This window comes from Dendrobates tinctorius, unplaced genomic scaffold, assembly GCF_039654945.1.
Source record: "Dendrobates tinctorius isolate UK_male_01 unplaced genomic scaffold, ASM3965494v1 ptg000022l, whole genome shotgun sequence".
NCBI lineage: Eukaryota > Metazoa > Chordata > Amphibia > Anura > Dendrobatidae > Dendrobates > Dendrobates tinctorius.
The window spans coordinates 101,630,596-101,651,336 of record NW_027361690.1 but is presented as its reverse complement, the minus strand read 5'-3'; the positions used below and the strand labels follow the sequence as shown (position 1 = coordinate 101,651,336).

The 20,741-nt window shown below is 50.7% G+C and overlaps 2 protein-coding genes across 4 annotated transcripts in view; one reads left to right on the top strand and one right to left on the bottom strand.

Moving 5' to 3' along the window:
* Positions 1-1,769: 1,769 nt before the first annotated feature.
* LOC141084344 (uncharacterized) lies at positions 1,770-12,025 on the bottom strand. The gene is made up of 2 exons (XM_073569030.1): positions 11,824-12,025; positions 1,770-9,334 (listed from the first exon to the last, which is right to left on the bottom strand). Exon 2 carries the CDS (start codon positions 6,055-6,057, stop codon positions 5,131-5,133), a length of 927 nt encoding a protein of 308 aa, XP_073425131.1. The 5' UTR covers positions 6,058-9,334; positions 11,824-12,025; the 3' UTR covers positions 1,770-5,130.
* A 34-nt stretch (positions 12,026-12,059) lies between these two features.
* PLPBP (pyridoxal phosphate binding protein) overlaps positions 12,060-20,741 on the top strand; it is a 47,523-nt gene continuing 38,841 nt past the window's right edge. The window contains exon 1 of one of the 3 annotated variants that reach the window (XM_073569032.1): positions 12,060-12,196. Coding sequence is in view for 1 of the 3 variants with exons in the window: in XM_073569031.1 (XP_073425132.1) it covers positions 12,206-12,295 (90 nt within the window). In the remaining 2 variants the exon portion in view is untranslated. Of the gene's footprint in view, positions 12,296-20,741 lie in introns of all 3 variants that reach the window. The other 2 variants (XM_073569031.1, XM_073569033.1) reach the window with 2 other exon arrangements.

The following is a 20,741-nucleotide window of genomic DNA, read 5'->3' as shown; positions in this document are numbered from 1 at the left end:
AGGTTCCCCGCATCATGTTCCCATATGCTTTATGTATCCATTAACCCTCTGTGTCCATACTGTTACACACTTAACATTATGGCTGGTCCAAACAATCAGGGCAACTGTTACCACCCACCTTTCGTGTCTCCCCTTTTTCCCCTCAGATTGTAAGCTTGCGAGCAGGGCCCTCATTCCGCTTGGTATCTGTTATGATCTATGTGATTATTGTTATGCTGTAATGTCTATCGTCTGTACAAGTCCCCTCTGAAATGTAAAGTGCTGCGGAATATGTCAGCGCTATAGAAATAAAATGTATTATTATTAACTATCAATATGGGAGAGTGATAAACAGTAGTGGCCATAAATATTGGAGCAGTTCATAGATAAGGAGTGTGAGGTTTTAGGGTCTGTGCACACGCTGCAGATTTCCTGCGGATCCACAAGTGATTTACAGTACAATGTTATTCTATGGAGAAAAAACCCGCTGTGCACATGCTGCAGAAAAATCTGCGCGGAACCGCAGCATGTCAATTCTGTGTGTGGATTATGCAGCGTTTTTACACCCATTCCATTATAGGAATCCGCAAGTGAAAAAACGCAGGCCAAATCCACACTAAATCGGCATAAAAACGTGAGGATTTTGACCTGCGGATTCTGCCAAAAGATGCAGCTTCTGCGTGGAAAATTCCGCACAGCAGTCCGCAACGTGTGCACATCCCCTTATTGTCCTGTGATTTTAGGTCTGATCCAGGGCTGTGAAGTCTCCAGGAGGTCTGAGCAGCACATTCCTTCATTGATGTAGCAAGACATAAATCCATGCGACACATTCATTCCAGCTCTGTCAGAGGTCGTCAGAATTTTGTAAACCATTAGTATCCAAAAAATAAAACGTGAATATTGCCTAACATTACAAAGATATTTTTTCTTCTGGAAACTCTGCCATAGCCTGTCCCATCAGTGGTGACAGCAGCAGTCAAACCCTCAGATAAACGCAGCTTATGTATTTTTAAGATAAAACAATTGTGGACTAAAAAAAAAAACAACATACAGCTGGTCCGCTGTATGGGCTCCATGGAAGTGCAGGTCTGGTCTACTGGTGAGGACTTCCCTGCAGATATTTCCCCCAATAAACCGCAATGTGTGGACACAGCCCGAAACAGATCCAAATGCAGTTACCGTAATTTTTGGAGAAAAATAAGAAAAACATTTTTTAATAAAACGGTGGTGCTTCTTATAATCCATGCATCTTATTGCTTACCCGGGGGTCGTGGCTGTGGTGAAGCGGTGTCCCAGGGTCACTGCTGGAGGAGGCAAGAGTGAGGTGATTCTGCAGGTCGCAGGCAGGGATGAGTAGGTGCACTGATGTGCAGCACGCTGGTGCGGGAGGTCTCTCGCGGTTGCTGGCCGCTGCTGCTGGTCTCTCTGATGCCCAGCGGCGGTGCTGCGTGGGTCTGCCGACATTTTGCGACATGCCAGAGCCCCAATACTTCCACGTTTCCTTGCGCGTGTGCAGTGGACTCCGATAATTTGTCCACCCACACAGCACCGCTAAGCACTGGAGACACCCGCATCAGCGGCCAGCACCCGCCGGGCACCCGGACACACCCCCCCCTCATCCCAGCTTTCGGCCTACACCCACAGTATCAGTAAGGCATGTACGCTTTATAAGACGCACCTGAATTTTCCCAACTTTGAAGGAAAAAAAGTGCGTCTTACAAAGCGAAAAATACGAAAATCCACAAATGTCACACTGAGCTTTATCATTCTAGAAATGAAAATTCAACTCATATCTGTCAAACTATTTTATTACAAGTCAAATAGAACTAAAATATATAAATGTATGTATACATACAAATGAATGATAATGAGTTTTCGAAATCAAAACAATGATTCATTAAAGATTAATGAAAAAAAAAAAAAAAACATTTTGTACCAAAGTCCCCGGCGCTTCAGCTGCAAAAATAGGGATTTTTGTGTACTCACCGAAAAATCCGTTTCTCCTAGCCAATCATTGGGGGGACACAGACAGTGGGTGTTATGCTGCTTGCGACTAGGAGGACACTAAGTAAACCAGAACAAAAGTTAACTTCTCCCCTGCAGTATACACCCTCTCGCTGGATGAGATTTCTCCAGTTCAGTGAAAAAAGCAGTAGGAGCATAAACAGTGAACAATATCCATAACTATGTCAAAACCTAAGAATGCTACAGTGAGCCAATAGGCTAAACAGGGTGGGTTGTTATGAACGGGTAGCCGAGGAGGAAATTAAAAACAACAAAGCCAAGTCTCAGAAAACCAAAGAGGTTGGTAACCATGCAGACTGCAGACCCCTGATCCTAACACGCAACTAGCAGCAGTCGTGGAGCGTTCCCACGGTGGTCCTAGACGCCTCGTCACAACCGGAGAACTAAATAAGCCTAAAGCAGGAAAAGAGGAAAACTAACTGCCCCAGAGCAGACCCCAAAGGAGAGACAGCCCCCACATGTATTGACGATGAAACACAAACAAAGGCAGGAAAATAGGCTGAGCAAACGATGGGGCCAAACTAACTTGAAAGGACAGGAAAGACACTGTCTGCAGTCTGCCAAAAAACCCTAAAAAAATGTCCAACACAACTGATAGCAAAATTAACCCTGAAGTCACTAGACTTCTCCCACTATATCAGCACTCTGAAATATTCTGAGACAGAGCAAAAGAGGCCAATCTAATAAGGGACAAAAAAAAGGCAATTTGGCAAATAAGAGTGGAAATTCAGCACAGCCCAGCCGGGCTGGCTGACCACACAAAAAACTGAAAAGACCAACAAGAGCAAGTGTGAACATTAGCAAAAAACAAACTTATCTGAGAAGACTGGAACAGAGCTGAGTCCTAGACCTGAGAAGCAGACTGAATCACCAGCAACAGGATAGGGCGTCGGCTGTCTTATATCCAGTCTGATATTCCAGAGATCCAATCACTATCTTCCTCACCAGGTGGCAGATCACTACCACTCAAACCAACCTCACCACCTCCCGTCACCACCAGAGGGAGAACGGAAGGGGAACTCTCAACTGGTGGAGCAGAAAATGAGCTCATAACAGTGGGTGCTGTGTCCCAAATGATTGGTTCAGAGAAATGGATTTTACGGTGATTACACAAAAATCCCTATTTCTCCTACGCCTCATTGGGGACACAGACAGTGGGACGTCCTAAAGCAGTCCCTGGGTGGGGAGAATACATCTGCTAATACCCCATGTACCACGTCAACACTGTGGTACTGCCGATTGCAGGATGCGTCTGCCGAGAGCTGCATCTGCAGAGGCCTGAGAATGAATTTGGTAATGTTTTGTAAAAGTATGCAGACTGGACCAAGTCGCAGCCTTGCAGACCTGTTCTGCCGAGGCCTGGTGCCGAATGGCCCAAGAGGCGCCCACTGAGCGGGTAGAGTGTACCTTATTCCCTGCTGGGACAGGCGCATTCCTGACGGTAGGATTCCTGAATTGCCAAGCGAATCCACCTGGCTAGCATTGCTTTTGAAGCGGCTAGACCCTTCCTATACCCCTCTGGAAGTATGAACAGGGCATCTGACTTGCGGAATGGAGCTGTCCGCGAGATGTACTGTCTCAGAGCCCTAACCCCATCCAGGGTGTGGAGGGCCTTCTCAATGCGATGGACTGGTGCCGGACAAAAGGAAGGCAAAACAATTTCCTCATTGAGATGGAAAGAGGAGACGACTTTGGGCAGGAAGGACGGGGACGTCCTGATGAAAATTCAGGAACGGAGGACGGCAGGACAGGGCCGCCAATGCCGAAACTCATCTAATTGACGTAATTGCCACTAGAAAAACCACCTTCCAAGAGAGAACGGTAAGTGGCACATCCTGCAGCGGTTTGAAAGGAGCCTCCTGTAAGAACCAGGTTAAGGTCCCATGATTACAATGGCCTTCTATAAGGAGGCCCCACATGGGAAACTCCCTGAATGAATGTCTTGACCTGAAGTTTGGTGGCAATTTTGCGTTGGAATAGCACTGACAAGGCCGAAATTTGGCCTTTGAGCGAGCTAAGCGCGAGGCCTGACTTTAATACGGATTGAAGGAATTCCAATATGGCCGGAATGGAAAACACCAGAGGGGGATCGACCATGATCCTTGCACCACGAAAAGAAGGTTTTCCAGGTGCAGTTATAGATGCGCATGGACACAGGCTTCCTAGCACTAATCATGGTGGAAATCACGTCATGAGAGAACCCAAAAGTTTCACCATAACCAGGTTCCCCGCATCATGTTCCCACATGCTTTATGCATCCGTTAGCCCTCTGTGTCTGTACTGTTAGACACTTAACATTATGGCTGGTTCATACAATCAAGGCAACTGTTACCACCCACCTTTCGTGTCTACCTCTTTCCTCATAGACTGTAAGCTTGCGAGCAGGGCCCTCATTCCTCTTGGTATTTGTTATAATCTATGTGATTATTGTTATGCTGTAATGGTCTATTGTCTGTACAAAGCCCCTCTGAAATGTAAAGTGCTGCGGAATATGTAAGCACTATAGAAATAAAATTTATTATTATAACACAGCCTGTGCTAAAATCCAGGATTCAACGGCCACGCCGTCAAAGACAGAGCCCCGTAGTCCTGATGGTAAATCAGGCCCTGTGAAAGTAGATCCATGCGATCTGGAAGTCGCCAGGGGACGTCGGCGACTAGTTGTATTAGTTCTGCGTACAATGCTCGGCGCGGCCAAGATCACTGGTACTCCCTCCATTCTGATCTTCTTGATGACCCTCGGAAGCAAGGGAAGAGGGGGAAAGATGTACGGGAGCCGGAACCGGTACCACGGCAGAACTAGGGCATCTGCTCTGATGGCGCATGGATCGCGCAATGAATAAAGGAACCTTGTTGTTTAGTCTTGAGGTCATGAGATCCACATCCGGAGTCCCCCAACGATGACAAAGCTGCTGAAAGACTTCCGGATGAAGAGATCACTCTCCCGAGGCAAGGCCTTGGTGACTGAGAAAATCTGCCGCCCAATTCTTTACGCACGGGATGTTGATTGCTGAGATGGGCGAATGGTTGGTCTCGGCCCAATGGAGGATGTGACTCACTTCGTGCATGGCCATCCTGCTCAGAGTACTTCCCTGGCGGTTGATATACGCTACAGTCTTGGCGTTGTCAGATTGGATCCTGATGGGGTGACCTGCGAGGAGATGGTGGAAACTCCATAGAGCTAATCTGATCGCTCGTATCTCCAAAATGTCGATGGGGAGACGTGACTCTCGAGTTGACCAATGACCCTGTGCCGTGTGGTGGCGAAAGACCGCACCCCAGCCTAGAAGACTTACGTCGGTGGTTACTACCAACCATCTTGCTGGGAGAAAAGACCTCCCTTGATTCAGGGAGGACTTCAGTGTCCACCACTTGAGGGCTTATGTGACCCGCAGGGACAGAAAGAAGGAACCGACGGTCTAGGGAGAACAGGTTCTTGTCCCAAGCTAACAGCAACGCATGTTGTAAGGGACGGAGATGTAACTGTGCGAATGGGACTGCTTCAATCGCTGCCACCATCTTTCCGAGAACTCTCATGCTGAAACGAATGGTGTGAGAAGTCGGTCGGGAAAAAGTCCGCGCTGTCTGTTGTAAGGCTTGGGTCTTTTCTGGAGGGAGAATGACCAACCCGCGGGAAGTGTTCAAGATCATTCCTAAAAAGGTAATCTGTTCAGCCGGTTTTGGGAAAGACTTTTTGAAGTTTATCTGCCATCCCAGGCGAGAAAGTGTATTTACTGTTACATCCACGGATTCCTTGCAGGCTGGAAGGGACGGACCCTTGATGAGCAGGTCGTCCAGGTACGGTAAAACCACCACTCCCCGAGAGTGGAGTATGGCCATGACAGCCGTCATGACCTTGGTAGTGACCCTGGAGGCGGTGGCGAGTCCGAAGGGCAAGGCAACGAACTGGAAGTGTTCCTCGTGAATTGCAAAATGCAGGAAATGCTGGTGGGACGGGCAGATCGGAATGGGAAGGTAAGCGTCCTTGATGTCGATGGATGCTAGGAACTCTCCTTTTTCCATGGAAGCGACAACTGATCGGAGAGATTCCATTCGGAATCTCCGTACCTTGACAAACTGACTTGACTTAACAGTTTGAGATCCAGAATGGGCTGCATCGTCCCGTCCTTCTTTGGAACCACAAAAAGGTTTGAATAAAAACCCCTGAACCTTTCGTGCTGAGGGACCAGAATGATGATTCCGTTCCTTTGCAGAGTCTGAACAGCCCGAAGGAATGCTCTTGTCTTTTTCTTGGGGGGGGGGAAGAAGAAAATGCTATCTTGTATCCGGAGGCCACCAGCTCCCTAACCCACTTGTTGTTGACAACCGCGAGCCAGGTGTGACTGAAGGAAAGTAGACGACCGCCTACTTTGTCGGTGTCCGCCGGATACCGCAACAAGTCATTGCGTAGAAGATCTACGCGATCTGGCTCCTCTAGATCCAGATGCCCTAGGCCTGGGCTTCCAAGAGCGGTTAGGTCTGAGATCCTCTGTCTCCTCGCAGGGACCGACCTGAACCGGAAGAGAAGGTAGAAGAGGATCGAAAACGCGTCGGCTGTTGGTTCCGAAACGGCCGAACAGCCTTTTGTTGAGGAAGAAATTTACTTTTTCCCCCGGTAGTATCAGAAATGAGCTGGTCCAGTTTCTCTCCAAAAAGACAACCAGTTTGATAGGGCAGAGAAGTAAATGATCTTTTAGATGTGGCATCTGCCCGCCAGTCGCTGAGCCACAGGGCTCTTCTAATGGAGATCGCATTAGCGGCAGTTTGAGCAGCGCCATTGGCAGCATCTAAAGAAGAGTCCACTACAAAGTCCGCTACGTGAATTATCTGCCTGGCGACACTGGTTGCCTCCGGAGGAAGATTGGTGCCCTGGAAGGCTGTAATTAAGACTTATGCCCAAGCGGCCATTGCCTTAGTGACCCAAGTCGCCGCGAAAGATGGAAAAAGCACCACTCCTGAAGGTTCAAAAACTGAGCGGGCAAGGTAGTCAATTTGACGATCGGAGGGCTTTCTGACTGAGGAGCCCTCAGAAACGGTCTGGAACAAAAGGGCATTTTGCCTCAGTAGACTTTTGCCCTGTGAATCGCTTATGTGGCCGATCCCTGTTTCTGGACAATGTCCTTAAACTCCGGATGGCTGGTAAATAACCTGCATACACGTTTGGTTCTCAAATGAGATAGCATGTGCTGGAGCGGGAATATTTTCCTCATCCAACTCCAGAATCCTGTTGACTGATTCTATAAGAGAATCAAGCGACTCTTGGTCATTTGGGGTATTCTGAGGGGCTGACGTGTCAGATTCGAATTCAGAGTCGTGCTCGCTGCGAACATTAGGAGAGGGAGAGACAGAACTCGCCGATGCTGAAGCGTGAGCGTGACTAGGGGACGCGTCATGGGTCCGCTTTCTAGAGACCTGACCATCCCTTGAACGAGTACGGCCCCTGCTGGTGGACAGTTCCAGGCCGTTGCCAGAGCCCTCCTCGGGAGGTAAAGACGCTTTCTGACTTAAATAGGTCTCCCGGAGTGAGTCTATAGCCTGGGTCAGTGACTCCACCGACCGTGACAGGGACGCAGCCCACTCAGGGGGATTAAACGCAGGAAGTCCATCAGCAGCGGTGGCGGCGAGGGGCGTTTGAGCGCAAGCTGGGTCACAGCCCGTGCATAAGGGATTAGTCTGGGCACTGGGCAAGGCAGTCTTGCAAGTGGTACACAAGGTAAAAAAAGCGGTGTGCTTCTTAGCAGCCCGTTTAGCCTCCTTAGATTGAGACATAGCGCTCCTGAAAGGGTTAAAAGCAGAGTCTGGTCTACAGCTGCAGGGAATGTGCCGGGAACGGGTTAAATTTTGTTCTGAGGGCAGATGCAGCTTACCCCGATCCTATGCTGTGTCCCCGGGAGGAATAGCGGTGGCCCTGTGGTGTCACCCGATATCCAGCAGAGTCCGCGCCTCACAGTCCGAGTCCAGAGAAGGCTGAAGTAAATGACATGGCCCCCAAGACTAGGATTGCGCGTCTCGTAAGGGACGAGAGGCGCCAAGGAGGGGGGGACGGCGGCGCTAATCAAAACTGCGGCCTAGTAGGCCGGAAAAGCCGGGTACTACATTTTTGGCCTACCCATGGTAAGCGCGGAGTTGGGGGGGGGGGCGCCAGTGCACCTCCGCTGAGACAAAGTCAGCACCTCTCCCGGGAAACAGGACCCGACCCCATACCTCTATTCCAGTGCTCAGGCCGGCCGCGCTGTCTGGGGCCATCCATGCAGGTCTTCTCATCCTCCTGGGCTGATGTAGCAGAGCTGGAGGCGTTCTTAAAGGGGTATGCTCAATCGATCCTCCCTACGGGCAGGGGGATGGAGAGCTATGGGGTTGATTCAGGGCATTCGGAAGCGCTGTTCCTGTCTTTTCCATTGCACTCCATGCTTCGTCTGTTGCGCTCCAGAGCCCTCCTCGTGCCCTCGTACCCATGGATTACCGGGACAGTAAAGGAACCATCGCCAGAGGAATCAGCCCTGTTCGTCGCAGGAAAGTGTATACTCCGCGTGCTTGCCTGTTGTTGGCTCGGGGGAGAGCGGGCCGTAGAAAGGAACAGTCGCCCCCTTCACTCCGTTAATTAAAAAATAAAAAGTTACAGGAAAATCAAAAAGGAAAATAAAAACGGTGGGGTCTGAAGCCAGATCCAAGTGCCTCCTACAGACACTAAGCAAGAACTGGAGGAATCTCATCCAGCGAGAGGGTGTATACTGCAGGGGAGGAGTTAACTTTTTTTCTGGTTTAATTAGTGTCCTCCTAGTAGCAAGCAGCATAACACCCACTGTCTGTGTCCCCCAATGAGGCGTAGGAGAAATTGTATTGCGGTACTTAACACAAAATTCATTTCTCATTGAATACACTATAGGACACGAGCGAGGGTAAAGGGAATGGGATCTAGGTGGGCCCTGTGCCATAGATAACACGTCCTAGGATGACCCAAAAAAAAAAAAAAAAGCATAGAACAAAGCCCCCCAAAAAAGACATAGAGAAGCATCAAAGTACAGACAGTATGTAAGGCAAATATGGTAAAGGTGAGAACTAAATATTGGACAAAGGAAATAAAAAGGTGGTAGACCCCCACAGGACCAACCCTAGCAAGCCGTCGGAAGAGGGGAGGGTAATTTCAGAGATCTTAGACTCATCTATTGGACATCGGAGGGGCGCTGGGTCACACCTATTTTGGCAGAACATGGATGGTGGAGGCAGCAGCACTCCACTTGGTGGAGAGATGACAAATGATGAATTGGCATCCAAAGAGGTCACTACTGTGGAGGGCACGGTGAAAGAAGATGGAGGAAACCTACAACACCTAGAAGAAGAAAAAGACATTTACGTAAGAAAAATCCTGCCTAAGTTGTACAAAAAGACATGGCCGCCCCTCCCAATATTCACACCGTGATCTAATGCCCATCAGTTAAAATGTACAACCTGAACATGAGGTTATTACTTTACATTCTGATCAGACTGTATGAAGCCCACTACCACGTCACAGCGACCAAAATAGGGGGGCCCTAGCCTTAAAGGTGCAGCGCCGGGGGAAAACCTTGGTGGCAGCGCACTTCCTTCCCTAGGCAGACCCCCGAGCACGCAGTCCCATGCAACCTACACCCACTTCCCCAGGAAGACTCCTAGCATGAAGCCCCATGCAAGCAACATTACCCCCTTCTCCCCAGGCAGACCCCCCCTTCAGCATGCACACGCAGCCCCATGCAAGCATCACCCCCTTCTCCACAGGCAGTCCCCCCTCCAGCATGCACACGCAGCCCCATGCAAGCAACATCACCCCCTTCTCCCCAGGCAGACCCCCTCCCCTTCAGCATGCACACGCATCCCCAAGCAAGCATCACCCCCTTTTCCACAGGCAGTCCCCCCTCCAGCATGCACACGCAGCCCCATGCAAGCAACATCACCCCCTTCTCCCCAGGCAGACCCCCCCCCTTCAGCATGCACACGCAGCCCCAAGCAAGCATCACCCCCTTTTCCACAGGCAGTCCCCCCTCCAGCATGCACATGCAGCCCCATGCAAGCAACATTACCCTCTTCTACCCAGGCAGACCCCCCTCCAGCATGCACATGCAGCCCCATGCACACATCACCCCCTTCTCCCCAGGCAGACCCCCCCTCAAGCATGCACATGCAGCCCCATGCAAGCAACATCACCCCCTTCTCCCCAGGCAGACCCCCCTCAAGCATGCACATGCAGCCCCATGCAAGCAACATCACCCCTTTCTCCCCAGGCAGACCAACCAGCATGCACATGCAGCCCCATGCAAGCAACATCACCCCCTTCTCCCCAAGCAGACCCCCCTCCAGCATGCACATGCAGCCCCATGCAAGCATCACCCCTTTCTCCCCAGGCAGACCCCCAGCATGCACGTGCAGCCCCATGCAAACATCACCCCCTTCTCCCTAAGCATACCCCCCTCCAGCATGCACATGCAGCCCCTTGCAAGCAACATCACCATCTTCTCCCCAGGCAGACCCCCATCCAGCATGCACATGCAGCCCCATGCAAGCATCACCCCGTTCTCCCCAGGCAGACTCCCCTCCAGCATGCACATGCAGCCCCATACAAGCAACATCACCCCCTTCTCCCAGGCAGACCCCCTCCAGCATGCAGCCCCATGCAAGCATCATCACCCCTTTCTCCCCAGGCAGACCCCCCCCCCACATGCACATGCAGCCCCATGCAAGCAACATCACCCCTTTCTCCCCAGGCAGACCCCCCCCCACATGCATATACATCCCCATGCAAGCAACATCACCCCCTTCTGCCCAGGCAGACCCCCCTCCAGCATGCACATGCAGCCTCATGCAAGCAACATCACCCCCTTCTCCCCAAGCAGACCCCCCTCCAGCATGCACATGCAACCCCATGCAAGCATCACCCCTTTCTCCCCAGGCAGACCCCCCAGCATGCACATGCAGCCCCATGCAAACATCATCCCCTTCTCCCTAAGCATACCCCCCTCCAGCATGCACATGCAGCCCCATGCAAACAACATCACTATCTTCTCCCTAAGCATACCCCCCTCCAGCATGCACATGCAGCCCCATGCAAGCAACATCACCATCTTCTCCCTAAGCATACCCCCCTCCAGCATGCACATGCAGCCCCATGCAAGCAACATCACCATCTTCTCCCCAGGCAGACCCCCCTCCAGCATGCACATGCAGCCCCATGCAAGCATCACCCCGTTCTCCCCAGGCAGACTCCCCTCCAGCATGCACATGCAGCCCCATGCAAGCAACATCACCCCCTTCTCCCAGGCAGACCCCCTCCAGCATGCAGCCCCATGCAAGCATCATCACCCATTGTCCCCAGGCAGCCCGCCCTCCAGCATGCACATACAGCCCCATGCAAGCAACATCACCCCATTCTCCCCAGGCAGACCCCCCCTCCAGCAAGCACAAGCAGCCCCATGCAAGCAACATCACCGCCTTCTCCCCAGGCAGACCCCCCCCCTCCAGCATGCACATGCAGCTCCATGCAAGCAACATCACCCCCTTCTCCCAGGCAGACCCCCTCCAGCATGCAGCCCCATGCAAGCATCATCACCCATTGTCCCCAGGCAGCCCGCCCTCCAGCATGCACATACAGCCCCATGCAAGCAACATCACCGCCTTCTCCCCAGGCAGACCCCCCCTCCAGCAAGCACAAGCAGCCCCATGCAAGCAACATCACCGCCTTCTCCCCAGGCAGACCCCCCCTCCAGCATGCACATGCAGCTCCATGCAAGCAACATCACCCCCTTCTGCCCAGGCAGACTCCCAGCTCGTGCATGAACATCCACTTACCTGATCTGTGACCCCAAAACACTCCAAATCCGCACAAAATGCTCCAATTCCCGCCATGACCCCCCACAGCTTCTTCCTGTCTGCTCTGCTCTATGGAGGAGGCGCCGCCCCTTCTGGTCAGTGGTCACATGGGCATGACGTCAGCAGAGGTCCTTTAGCCGACTTGGATTTAGCCTCTACCTTCACTGGACTGAATGACGCTCCGCCTTTTCCGGTGACATCATTCCCTCTAAAAGTCAACTCCGTTCTAGTCGCTACCCTGCGCACACACCAGCTCATGCGGTGACAGCTCACACGTGACCCACAGCCTGGCCCCGCCCACTGTCACTGCTCCCGTGGTGATGACGTCATCACAGGTCCTGTAGCCATCCCGGTGCGTGGTATGTGGAGGGCAGGCATGGCACAGGAGATCGGGAGAGCGCTCACCACAGTGAGGGAGCAGGTGCAGCGTGCGGCAGCCCGGAGAGCCGAGGTGAGCGTTACAGCACCCGCAGCACTTTACAGCCGCTGCTTCCTGGGGCATGCTGGGAGTTGTAGTTTCTTAAGCTGTAGGTTACAGGTTACAACAGAACAGGTAATAGTAAGGCTGAGTTCACACGTGGCATTTTTTTCGCGTTTCCGCGGCGGTTTTAACCGCGCGATTTTGCCGCGAAAACGCGAAAAATAAGCATCCCATGCATTCCTATGGGATACCGCAATGCTGTGCTAATGCTGCGGTTTTTACCGCGGCGGAATCGCTTCGCGGTAAAAACCGCAGCATGCTCATTAATTTGCGGAATCGTGGCGATCCCGCACCCATAGGAATGCATTGTTCCGCTTACTTCCCGCATGTGGCTGTGCACACCATGCGGAAAGTAAGCAGAACATTTGCGGATGGTACCCACGGTCCGGAGGAGAGGAGACTGTCCTCCGGGCTTTGGGTACCATATCCCTGTAAAAAATAGAATTTAAAATAAAAAATATTGTTATTCTCACCCTCCGACGTCCCGCGCAGTCTTCCTGCTTCTCTTCATGCTCTCGTTCCCAGTAGTCCTTTGCGAAAATGCCCACGATGGCGTCCGTTCTCGCGGGATCGCGAAGTCTCGCGGTCATTCGCGCGACGTCATCGCGAATTACCGCGAGACGTCGCGATCCCGCGAGAACTGACGTCATCGCGGGCATTTTCGCAAAGGATTACTGGGAACGCCTGCGCGGGACGTCGGAAGGTAAGAATAACACTATTTTTTTTTTTACATTCTATCTTTTACTATTGATGCTGCATAGGCGGCCTCAGTAGTAAAAAGTTGCTCACGCTTGTCAAACACTATGTTTGACGAGTGTGACCAACCTGTCAATCAGTTCTCCAAGCGATGCTACAGATCGCTTGGAGAACGCTAGCATTCTGCGAGCTAATTACGCTTACAAAATGCTAGTTTTTCCGCGGGAAAATCGCGGGAATTTAAAATGCGATTTTCCCGCGGACTGGAATTCCGGAATTCTCGCGGTAATTTCCGCGAGAGTTCCGGTACGTGTGCACTTAAGCTAAGTGCACACGTACCGGAACTCTCGCGGAAATTACCGCGAGAATTCCGTAATTCCATTCCGCGGGAAAATCGCATTTTAAATTCCCGCGATTTTCCCGCGGAAAAACTAGCATTTTGCAAGCGTATTTAGCTTGCAAAATGCTAGCGTTTTCCAAGCGATCTGTAGCATCGCGTAGAGAACTGATTGACAGGTTGGTCACACTCGTCAAACATAGTGTTTGACAAGCGTGAGCAACTTTTTACTACTGAGGCCGCCTATGCAGCATTAGTAGTAAAAGATAAAATGTAAAAAAAAATAAAAAATGGTGCTATTCTCACCTTCCGACGTCCAGCGCAGCCGTTCCCAGTAATCCTTTGCGAAAATGCCCGCGATGACGTACGTTCTCGCGGGATCACGAAGTCTCGCGGTAATTCGCTATGATGTCACGCGAATGACCGCAAGACTTCGCGATCCCGCGAGAACGGACGTCATCGCGGGCATTTTCGCAAAGGATTACTGGGACCGGGAGCGTGGAGAGAGGCGGGAATACTGCGCGGGACGCCGGAAGGTAAGAATAACAATATTTTTTATTTTAAATTCTATTTTTTACAGGGATATGGTACCCAGAGCCTGGAGGAGAATCTCCTCTCTTCCGGACCGTGGGTAACATCCGCAAATGTTCTGCTTACTTTCCGCATGGTGTGCACAGCCACATGCGGGAAGTAAGCGGAACAATGCATTCCTATGGGTGCGGGATCGCCGCGATTCCGCAAAATTAATGAGCATTCTGCGGTTTTTACCGCGAAGCGATTCCGCCGCGGTAAAAACCGCAGCATTAGCACAGCATTGCGGAATCCCATAGGAATGCATGGGATGCTTATTTTTCGCGTTTTCGCGGCAAAATCGCGCGGTTAAAACCGCCGCGGAAACGTGAAAAAAGCGCCACGTGTGAACTCAGCCTAATGGAGACCACTCTGCTGACGGGTCACTGCACAGAGGAGGCACGTAGATGCACTGGGGGCTGTAATGAGGCTGTGTCTGCCCCCTGCTCTCTCACTGTTAGGGTACGCACACCCAGGGGTGCAACTAGAGACTGCCGGCCCCGGTGCAAGACTTGGAGCAGAGCTCCCACCCCATCCTGATTATAGATATACCCCTTTTTGCTATATATGTCCCCCATTCTTTAATGCACAGCAATAAAGGTGTACTCGCCTTACCTGCGCTCCCCCACCACACAGCATCCTCCTCTGAAGCCGGCAGCTGACTGCAGCGTGCGAGTGATGGCTGCTCATGACGTCACTGCCACGCGCCTCCATTCATGTGCGCATAAGTCGTCTCAGATGGCCCTGACAGCTCTCTGTGCCACAATACACCTCAGCTGAATGCGCCTCCATGACCGTGCGTCCAGTTGAAGTTTGTGCTGGTGTCGCAGGGCTCCTCGCCCGCACAAGCCCGGTTGTTACCTCTGCGACCGCGGTCTTTGCTCTCCTGCGCACAACCTCAAAGTCGACCTGTTACCACATCATTTTTTATTGTTTTATTTTGAATGTGGCAAAAGAGGGGTGATGTAAACTTTTTATAGTTTTTTAAAACCTTTCTTTCTGCTTCTCACATGCTTCAATAGTCCTTTTCGTTGACTTGAAGCTGCGTTCAGTCGATCGCTTGTGCTGCACATAGCAGGACTTCAACCCATATAGTGTTTATCTGTTTCTATGACTGTATCCTGTCCATGTGGACAATAATAAGTGTAGACAAACACTGCTCCCCTCCCTATGGCTGTGACCCTCCCCCAAGAAAACTACCAGGGCTTCATAAACACAGCAGTCATACCGAAAACCATATTTTTATTCGGTCGTCCATGACAGCACCGCCTGAGAGAGGGGATCCGCCGTCCAGGAACAGGAAATCCTACAGATACATAAGGGCGGCACCTCTCCCATGCATCAGTTGGTTTCCTGTTCCTGGAGGACAGGATTCCCTACAGATCATATCATCATGGATGAAGGAATCCCCAGGCCGGCTGTCCGACTCAGGTAGCGGGGGGGTCTCCTACCTTGGGCAGTGCGGAGTCCCCTGGAAGCGCCACGGTGGGCCCAGGTAGGTTTCCACGTCAGTGTGCGGAACAGGTGGGAGCGGGTCCGGCGGGTAAGTATGGATCCCCCCCCGGACCCCGGTCCTGCAGGTGCGGTCTCCCTTCAGTCCAGGTCGCAGTCGGGCGGCTGTGCCTCGGCGTGCAGGGGGTGCTGTGCGGGATCGGGCGCCGCCATGGCGCTGGTGGCCTGCGCGTCCCCGCACGTTCACTCACACCGGAAGTGACGCGGGGGGCGGGGCTGGTAGGGCCGGAAGTGGGATGCCGGCCGACTTTTCTCCCAGGTGCGTCGCGAGCGCCGACGTAGCGGCTGGGGCGGGGGGGGCTGCGCGCAGGGAGGAGTATCCATGGACGTCGGGAGGGGGAAGGGGGGGGGACAATTAGCCCCTGGCCATGACACCTGTGAACCCGGATTGCCGGGGGAAGATAAAAGGGCACAGAAGCACTGCAGAGCGGCTTCAGCTCAGGTGCAGAAATGCACGAGCCGGATGCTCCCGTGGCCCAGCTGGACCGAGAGCAGGAACGTACCTCAGAGAGGTCCCAAACCAGCTCCCAGCAAAAGAAAAAACGAACTGGACAATCCGGCCATAGAAGTTCCTCCAGGCCGAAGGATCCAGCTCACCCCCCCCCGGGATCCGGTACCTACGCCTTCTGCTCAGGGTAAGAGATCTTCGTGAATGTGCCCTGATGCAGTGTTCCCCTTATGTTTTTCCTCCTATAGGGGAAGAAATGCACTGACAAGGCACAAAACAGGGAGTGCGCCCTTTGCAAATGCCCCTTGCCGGATGCCTACCCTAAAAGGCTGTGCCAGTCATGTATACGGCAGACTGTAAAAAAAAAAAAAAAAAAAAAAAAGGGAGTAGTCCCAAAAAATTACCATGCATACTTCCTTACCTTGTCCCCCCTCCTGTAGGTGGCGGAAGAAACCCCTGACTTCGCTACAAGTCTAAGGCCTGTTTCACACTTCCGTTTTTTCAAATCCGTCAAAATCCGTTGTTTTCCGTAAAAAAACGGATCCGCCATTTTTTGCAGGATCCGTTTTTTTTTGGTCCCATAGACTTCCATTACGGTTACCGCGGATCCGTAAAAAAAACGGATCCGTTTTTTTAAAAACGGATCCATTTGCATCCGTTTCCGTCAAAAAAACGGAAACGGATCCGTTTGGCGGACACAAAAACGGAAGTGTGAAACAGGCCTCAGGGAAATTATCAGGATGGAAGTTAAAGCCCTAAAGTCCGTACCCCAGGGGGAGTCATCTAGGAAAAGAAAGAGAGCAAGTTTCTCAGGGTCAGGCTCTTCAGCTGACCCTAGAGGAAATGAAGACTCCTCAGAGCCCTCCGCGTCTGCGTCCTCTTCAGAGGAAGACGCCAGTCGTTTCTGCCTGGGTCTGGAACAAGTGGACAAACTAGTCAGGGGTACCATGGGGTAACAGACACAAAACCAGAACGGTCAGCGCAGGACCTAATGTTCGGGGGTTTAGATCCAGGAAACGTAAGTTGTTCCCATTAAATGACAAGGTCCAAAATTTGATCAATAGGGAATGGAGGAAAGCAGAAAGGAAAGGCTCCCTATCACCAGCTTTTAAACGGCGATATCCGTTTGAAGACCCCGTGGTGAACAAATTGGACAAAGCCCCAAAATTGGACGCAGCAGTGGCTAAGGCGTCCAAAAAATCCGCTATCCCCTTTGATGACATGGTCTCTTTAAAGAATCCACTAGATAAAAAGGCAGACTCCTACTTTAAAGGGACATGGAAAATGTCAGCTGGCGCCCTGAGACCGGCAGTAGCAGCTACCTGCACAGCCAGATCTATGATGGTCTGGCTGGACCAGCTGGAAACAAAGTTAGAGGATAGAGCCTCGAGGAAGTCTATCTTGAAAACCCTACCTACCATCCAGGATGTGGCAGCCTTTTTAGCCGACGCCTCGGCAGATTCCGCAAGGATGGCGGCCAAAGCCGCAGGGCTATCAAATGCAGCCCGACGGGCTATATGGCTGAAATGCAGGCCCGGGGACATCCAGGCCAGATCCTGGTTTTGCTCCATCCGGTGTGAGGGGGGGATATCTATTCGGACCAGTCCTAGATGAACTCCTGGAGAAAGCTGGCGACGATAAAAAGAAATTCCCTTCCCTGCCCACCCCTTCCCATAGGCGTCCCTTTGCTAGGAAGAGATTTTTCCATAGGAGATCATCCAGGGACCGGGGCAGATGGGAAGATAAAAAGAAAAGAGGTACCGGGTTTATGTTTGGAGGGGGACGCCAGGAAGTATCCTGTGAGACCAAGAAACCTCCCGAATGACTAGAGGCCCCAGTGGGAGGTAGACTATCGGCCTTCTACCAAGCCTGGTCGCAGATCTCAAACAGTGACTGGATCCGTGGGTTGGTAGCCTCAGGCCTAAGGGTACCGTTACACATAGCGATGCACCAGCGATCCCGACAATGATATGGATCGCTGGTGCATCGCTATGTGGTCGCTAGTGAGCTGCCACACAGGCAGATCTCACCAGCGACATCGCAGGGGTCGGGGGTCGCTACTTACCTGTCAGACGCGGCGATCCTGACGTCCTCCCGCCTGCGTCCACGCGTCGCTCGTCCTCACAGCATGAAGCGCCGCAGGAAGCTGACGACGAGAAATGATACAGGACCTTCTCGCGCGACCAGCGATAACCAGCGGGGAGCCGATCGGAGGTAAGTATCACATGTAGCTATATCGCTAGCAATATCGCTGCTACGTCACAAAATTGGTGACTTTACAGCGATATTGCTAGCGATATCGCAGTGTGTAACGGGGGCTTAAGGCTAGAATTTGCCTGTGCCCCCCGGAACAGTTATAGGGTCACCCCGCTCAGGTCTTCCCTGGCGGAACAGGCTGCCCTAGAGACTGAAATTCTTGACCTATGCCATAAGGGTGCACTGATAAAGGTACTGTACCAGAGGCGGAGAAGGGCGAAGGCTTTTACTCCCCCCTATTTTTGGTCCGTAAACCGGACAATTCTTACAGGACCATAATCAACCTGAGGGCACTCAACAGATACCTGGTCATTCGACCTTTCAAAATGGAAACGATCAATTCCACAATAAAATTACTGTTTGAGAATTGTTTTATGGTGGTGTTGGATTTAAAAAACGCTTATTACCATATACCCATCTATGCCTCTCATCAGCTTTTCCTTAGCGTGGCGGTTCATTTAGAGGGGTCGTTACAGCATTTTCAATATGTCGTCCTTCCCTTTGGTATAGCAGTCGCCCCCCGGGTGTTCACTGAGGTTATAGCGGAAGTTATGGCCCATCTGTGGGAAGTAGACATCCCAGTAATCCCCTACCTGGATGACTTCCTTATTGTAGGCAAAACAGCAGACCATTGTCTGGATCAATTGCAAAAAGCAAAGTCAACTCTGGAACGGTTAGGGTGGCTATTAAACATTATGAAGTCCGGTCTACAGCCCATGAAAGTCTAGCAGTTCTTGGGCTTAACCCTAGATTCGCAGAAACAGGAGTGTCGTCTTCCACCCGAAAAATTAGTTCGCCTACGTCAGCAGGTCCTGAACGCCTCCAATAGCCCTACCATGTCTCTGAGAAAGGCAATGTCCCTCCTGGGCTCTCTCTCATCCTGCATCCCCGCGGTCCGGTGGGCCCAGTTCCATATGTTAAGGGGAGAATATATGGCATATGAATATATACAAGAATCAAAAATTATACCACTATATGGATGTTTTGCTGAATATTAGAATCATGTAGCTTTAAGATATTTCTGGTTCTCTAAGACTTATTTCTGTATCCACCTAGTCTCATCGAAACTGGGTTAGGCTAGGCCAGAAACAATAATCAGTTGCATAATGATTATATAGTAGATATAGGACATATGAGATCAATAATAATTTGCTATTTGGGGTAGTTAGTAATTTGGAAAGAACCCATGATGTAATGCAATGAGACAGCTCGATTTTTGCTATAAAATGTTGTACACTTCTGGAAATAAATCAGAAATCATTTGAGAGACAATTGCTTGCATTTGTCCCGATTTCTCCGGCCGTAAGACCCCACATTCAATTTGGAAGGAGAACAATTAAGATGAGATGACGACACACGCATTCTGTGTGCAATATCAATATCACATATAAGGGTGCTACAGGGCGAGGTTTTACGCCATCAAAAGATCCTGGGCGGTTATCTAGAAGGCCAGTTGACTCTGTCCCAACATACATTGAAATCTCTGGAGTGGTGGTTAGACGAAAACAATCTAGCCAGAGGGGTGCCCTGGGAATATAAAGTAACCCGGGTAGTCACCACAGACGTAAGCCCTACGGGTTGGGGGGCCCACATGGGGGAAATCTTGATCCAGGACCTGTGGGAAAACCATCAGTTCGAAATGTCCTCCAATCTGAAAGCACTAACAGCCGTAGAGCAGGCAGTCAAAAACCTTTTTGTGTATCTACAGGGTCACCATGTTCGAATATTTTCTGACAATCAGGTCACCGTGGCTAACACCAACCACCAAGGTGGGACTCGTTCCAGGCCCCTGATGGAGGTAGCAGAGCGGCTGTTCCAATGGGGAGAGCAACATCTCCTGTCTTTAACAGTTCTGCACATAAAATGAAAAGAAAACACCACAGCAGTCTTCCTAAGCCGCAACATTCTAAAGCAAAAAAAAACAAGATCGCCTAGGAGACCAAAAGCTTCAAAACACAAATGCATCCAAAACGAACAGACGCTAAGTCTAAAATTGTAAATCTTTATTGCAAAAAATTGTTCATAAAAACAACAAGAAACATATAAAATGGAGGACACGACAAATAGGTCACCGCACCATAGGGTGAATATTAGAATCAGCAATGCATGTTAAATGGATATATCCATGGAGATATATTACAAATCAATCATATGCATAATACAAAACGGTCAAAAATGCGCCATAATTTAGGCCATAAAAATGTGTAAACTTGTGCCAATAATTGTTATGTGATTAATGCACATGTGTATAAGATAGATCAATAATAGACTCCATAGAAAAAGAGTAAAATGAATGTCTATCATATAACCAACCGGGGGTAACTAGTATCCAGAGCTACGTAAGAATAATTACATGCCAGTGCAGATAATAATAGCCTTGGAGTCTATTTAACTATATATCCTATTATTATCTGCACTGGCATGTAATTATTCTTGCGTAGCTCTGGATAATAGTTACCCCCGGTTGGTTATATGATAGACATTCATTTTACTCTTTTTCTATGGAGTCTATTATTGATCTATCTTATACACATGTGCATTAAACACATAACAATTATTGGCACAAGTTTACACATATTATTATGGCGCATTTTTGA

Coding starts and splice junctions, on each gene's coding strand:
- LOC141084344 (XM_073569030.1), bottom strand. CDS start 6,057: ATGGAATCTCTCCGATCAGTTGTCGCTTCCATGGAAAAAGGAGAGTTC.